Source organism: Cydia strobilella, chromosome 10 (assembly GCF_947568885.1).
Source record: "Cydia strobilella chromosome 10, ilCydStro3.1, whole genome shotgun sequence".
Lineage (NCBI taxonomy): Eukaryota > Metazoa > Arthropoda > Insecta > Lepidoptera > Tortricidae > Cydia > Cydia strobilella.
The window spans coordinates 4,821,106-4,826,403 of NC_086050.1; the positions used below are offsets into that span (position 1 = coordinate 4,821,106).

A 5,298-nucleotide genomic window follows, 5' to 3' on the forward strand; every position below is an offset into this window, starting at 1 on the left:
GTTAACCACGACTCCCGTTTATCTAATGTACAGATATAAACTTTGCCGTTTTACACCAATATTTTCATTCCTTTTCATAACAGTTGGTCGGATTGGTAATCTATGTACAAACCTACCTTTACCTTACTACCTTTTTCCACAGTCCTACACTGTCCGGATGCGACGTCCACGGTCTAAGAATCAGTGCCGGGGCCTTGCGTTGACAATTACACGTTGGCTGGCCAAGGGGGTCAACGGCCGGAGATAATGCTGAGATAATGGCTAATTAATTAATGTGAGGTTCATTTGGGATAGAGGTCAGTGTGGTGGTAAGGTCGGACTGACCAGGGGGCCTAGCCAATATGACATAGGTAGATTGACAAATCTCTGTTTTGACATTTTGCTGGGACATCAGTTGGCCGTGACCACGACCAGTGAAACCTGTGTCGAAACGTCGGTAAATAAAGGTAACAAAATAAATTCGCGATACACCCGATTGTAAATTAGATTGACAACGCCAACAGGTGCTACGAAGTCACGTGACTATTTCCACGATATTGTTAGGATCGAAACAGCTCGTGATTCTGAGTAGAAATAATATTAAAAATTCCAAATGTAAAATACAACTTTAAATAGAAATGCCCAGGATGAATTATCAGGGTGGTGAAATAGGCGCCTGGCGGCATCGCTGTCATGAACATAACCAATAAAAAGTAGTATTTTTATTACTTGAGCTAATTAGCTTAGAAGCGAGTTGATTATATTTCTACCTTATTCTGCGACCAGTAATTTAGTATTGCACTGCATAATTAGCTTACTGAGGTAAGGACAATACAAGGTAGGGTAAATGTACAATTGTGTAACCCAATGTCATCAATGAGGAGAATATAGGCATACTAGTAGAAATGTACTACGGTGTGTGTCTGTGTGTGTGACACGTCTGCGACCAAGAAAAAAGAAAGGGTTGACGGCCGAGTCAATTTTGATGAATTAAGTGTACAACATTGTTTGGTGACATAGGCTACATTTTAATATATTTCCAAAAGGCTACATGTTGAAAAAATATAGTCGACTAAATTCCTAAAAAAAATAATTGTAGGTTTGCAGCAAAAGAAGTAATAATTTAACACTATTGAACACAGTAAAGAGAAATAAAATAAAACATTAAGAATATTCAGATTTATTAATTTAAAATTTAAATAGTTTTGACGGAGATTTTACTACTGTTGATGTTGTTGAAATAAATACTCATATCTAAGCATGTGCCTTTGTTTAGCATTTCCAATCTGATTCCGGACATTTCTGAAAGAAAAAATACAGCAAATAAGGAATAGTTTTTTTACGTATGCATATTTAATTAACTTCTATTATGACATACGGGGACAGGATGATGACAATTTTTAAGTATATTAGGTATTAGGTATTAATGTGAAATTCGGATAGCAACAACTGTTGCGGCGTCACTGCTGCGTCCTTGACACGGGTCATGTGACGGTTGAACTTTCTAATCGCGGCATAATGCGTCTGTGAACGCCACTCATTTTATCAAGAAAATCGACGGAGACATTTAGCGGTGTGCGGCGTAACTAACTATCGCCGATACAGTGGCATTACTCTTGAATAGACGAGCACCATCTGTTGGCGAGGAACCATAAAACACGAATCTTTTGTGAAGTTAGTTTTTTCGCAAACATACCTTTAGCATAGCGATGCCAGTGCAAGTGAAGACATCGTACGCCTTACAGGAGTAGTCAAGATACTGTCTTAAGTCCTTGTCTACGCAGTCGGCTATAGCTCGGTCGACGGCTTGTGACCAGCCACTGTGTGCCTCTGACCATTTCTTTAGGTGAGTGCGGTAAGCCTCTTTGTTGAGAGTGTTTTTGTCGATAAGGAAGCCTGACTTTTCAAAGACGCATTGGACGTCGTTGCACTGGAAAATAACATTTCTTTCTTATGCTTGGTGTTAACATGCAGCGTCACATTATTTTATACGTTACAACTTTATCTATCTTTGGTTACAATATGACGCAATGGAAGAGCTCTTTCGACATTTTTAGCAATTAATGGAGGAATGGGAAATGGATCAACTTATCTTTCAGGACAATACAGTATTGATCTTTTAATTTAGTTATGGGCCTTGGATCGTATTAATATGATTATAGCCGTATATATTATAACAGTTTATTGCCGGAAATATGTTGTAATGCGTTTATTATTACTCATTGTCAATTGTTGACGAGCATATTGTTGAACCATGACCATGATCCTAGGTCTATTAATATACTATAAAGATGATAATTATAACTGGACAACAATTAACGATTATCAAATACCTATCGAGACGTGATTCATTGTATATTTTTAGATAAAATGAGCGCGAATTAAATGTATAATCGCTAATATAAATAAGTTATTATTTAGTATTGTCTTCGGTTACCGCGAAACCATGAAATAAAACACTGTAAACGAACGCTTTAAAGGGTTCGAAAGGTCGGGATGTATTATAAATTCAATACACGCGATAAAATCCGTTTTCATAGTTTTATTTTATAAATTATTATTTACGTTAATAATTTGTCTTTCTCCGAGACCAAGGGGACAATGCCGTCCTCACAGTGAAAATCATGAAAGTTGTCATTAGGTACTTTTTACTTACTGGTCCAGGCAGTTTAGGATTTGAGCATTCTGCTAAATGCTTAGGGTCTCCTAACTCCGGAATATCACAACAAGCTGACAAAGGTTTCTGAAAATATGAAATATGATTTTTAAAAAAACAAGGAATTAGCTACAACAACAATTCATGTGGAGGAGCTGGGGTGGTTATAGTAGGGCTACCTCGTTTCACGCAAAATAGGCACATTGGATGTCGATTTGCGAAAAATCCCAGCATAATTAACTAATTAATAACAATTTCAGTGGGTACGTTACCAATGTGGCTCCCTTCCGCCTTTGTTGTAGCAGTAGATCAGCATTTACGACCTGAAATTAAATATTTAAATGTCAATAATAATATCGCGCATGAGAGGAGGCCTGTGCCCAGCAATGGGACGTAATAGGCTGAAATATGTCTTTCCCATCACGGAACAATGGTGTTTCGGACCTTTGGGAGGCGTGCGCGGAGCCGAAGCCAACACTAGGCCCTTTTGACACTTTAATGAAATGTAAGGGGTACGCCGAGCGGATGCTGCCTTGTCCGTGTCATAGGACGCACGCAGAGGCAGCACACGCCAGGCTGTAAGGACTATTGGAGTTGATGGAATCTAAAATGAACTAGGTTATTGGGTGAATGCGATGGACTAAGTACTGAGCTATGGGATAAAAAACCAGACGCCTGTTTAATAAAACGGTATGCAATTTTATTTCCGGCGAACGGTGACTCGCCCTCACAAGATGGGCTCCCACAAAAAGCGACATCTAGGGTGGCTCAAGGGCAATACCGGTGTGAGCGGCTCAGAGGTGTCGAAAGGTGTGCGCCGCTTTCTACCCAGTGGCTGTTAACAGCCATGTGTCAACTCGCGTCTTATGCATATTTCACTTCCACCCATGGTGCCTATAGCTCTAACGACTCCACTCTGGCCGGCCGGCCAAGGCAAGCCAGAGGCAGAGAATCCCGTTACACCCACCCTCCTACAGGTGACAGAACTCCCCAGGAACACTCGGGTACGTGAGGTCGCTACTCCCCAACAGCTCGCCACAAGCTGCCCTACGTTGACTGATTGCACTGATATGGGGTCGTCACATCCCTACGCCTTGAAATATAATTATTATTTTAATAATATATAATCAATTATAAACAAATTACGCTGGTATCTAGTAGGCTAAGAACGTTTTCACATTGTCCGATCCGTTATCGGATGAAGGATTCTTCATCCGCGTAGTCACGCACACTACAACAAACATTATGCCTACACATATGCACACAAACAGATATTAACGGTCCGACAGCTGACGGGGGGCTCCGACGTGATTTTTTATTAAATGAATAAATAAATACAAAAAAACACGTATGTCTTACATCCTACTAGCTTCTGACATCCGATATCGGATCGGACAATGTGAAAACGTTCAAGGTGACGTTCAGATGGCAGCTAACGCAGTAATGCAGCTGCAGTTGCCATCCCAATTTCACATTTACAGTAATCAATTCATTTTAAGCACATGCGTTAAAATATATATTATTGGATATAAAAATGTATTTTATACATATTTATTTATTAATTTATTACTTCGAATAACAAATTGCACCTTACAGCTAATGCCAAAGCGGCACAAATTGGAACACATTAACAACATAAAGCAATAACACATAACATACAGCTAAGACACATATATTAATTATGATATGGTACTCTCAGGCATGTCTTTTTCTAATATCCTCTTGCATTCCATTATCACTCGCCCCATCGCACTCACAAACAAATCGCACTGTGGCTGTGCCTCGAGCAGGGAGTTGAGCAACGAGTATATTATAATATAAAACCCAAGTCATTCAGTAAATTCAAGTTTACAACTCCATTTCAAATGGTTCTAATAATGTTTACATTACACGGCTTCACATAAAAATAGTTATTTACGATACAAGTGCGTAAAAGAGGAAATTCGAAACGAGTGGCGATAAATTAAAACACGACCGAAGGGAGTGTTTTAAATCGACACGAGTTGCGAATTACCTATTCGCACGTGTATCGTACAACGTTTTACAGTACATATGGCAGTTTAAATTTTTGACATAGTTACGAAATGTGCTAATTTACGCACTAGTGCAGAAAAGTAGCACCATATGTACTGTAAAAATCATTTAAGCATTGTTATTTTAAAATTGTATTTTTATAATTGTTATTGTAGAACTTTCATTAACTTTTTAACAACAAATAATTTTAAGTTCAACTGTAGCACCATTTGACATTACAAATATACCAACTAAATGCGCGCGCAAACAGTGATTACAATCTATATGTAAATAACAAAAATACACAAACCGAACACATCAAAAACAACGCGAATATTTTAAACATTTTTGCACGATTTGCACAACAGTTGATGAGGAACTGAGCTGAAGAAACTTATCAAGCTATAACGACTAGTCTGATTTATAAACAAGTCTATCTGCAGTCAAAGGTGAACATTCTTGGAAAAGACTTGTTGTGACATTTTATATTAACGGGAATGTTGAACTGCGTATGTGTTAAATGTAAGGAAAATAACAATAAATAATAAATAAAACATTCAAAATATGGCACTTTCATTTACGAATTCTAATGATGCATACAATACAATACATTAAAGCTCTCCAAAGGGAATCTACGTGTTGGATCTATA

At 38.2% G+C, this 5,298-nt stretch overlaps 1 protein-coding gene across 1 annotated transcript; it reads right to left on the reverse strand.

Moving 5' to 3' along the window:
- Window positions 1-1,143: 1,143 nt before the first annotated feature.
- On the reverse strand, window positions 1,144-5,066 carry LOC134744703 (uncharacterized). The gene is made up of 5 exons (XM_063678618.1): window positions 4,959-5,066; window positions 2,908-2,958; window positions 2,636-2,722; window positions 1,676-1,909; window positions 1,144-1,281 (listed from the first exon to the last, which is right to left on the reverse strand). Exons 1-5 carry the CDS (start codon window positions 4,992-4,994, stop codon window positions 1,252-1,254), a joined length of 438 nt encoding a protein of 145 aa, XP_063534688.1. The 5' UTR covers window positions 4,995-5,066; the 3' UTR covers window positions 1,144-1,251.
- Between the last annotated feature and the right edge of the window lie 232 nt (window positions 5,067-5,298).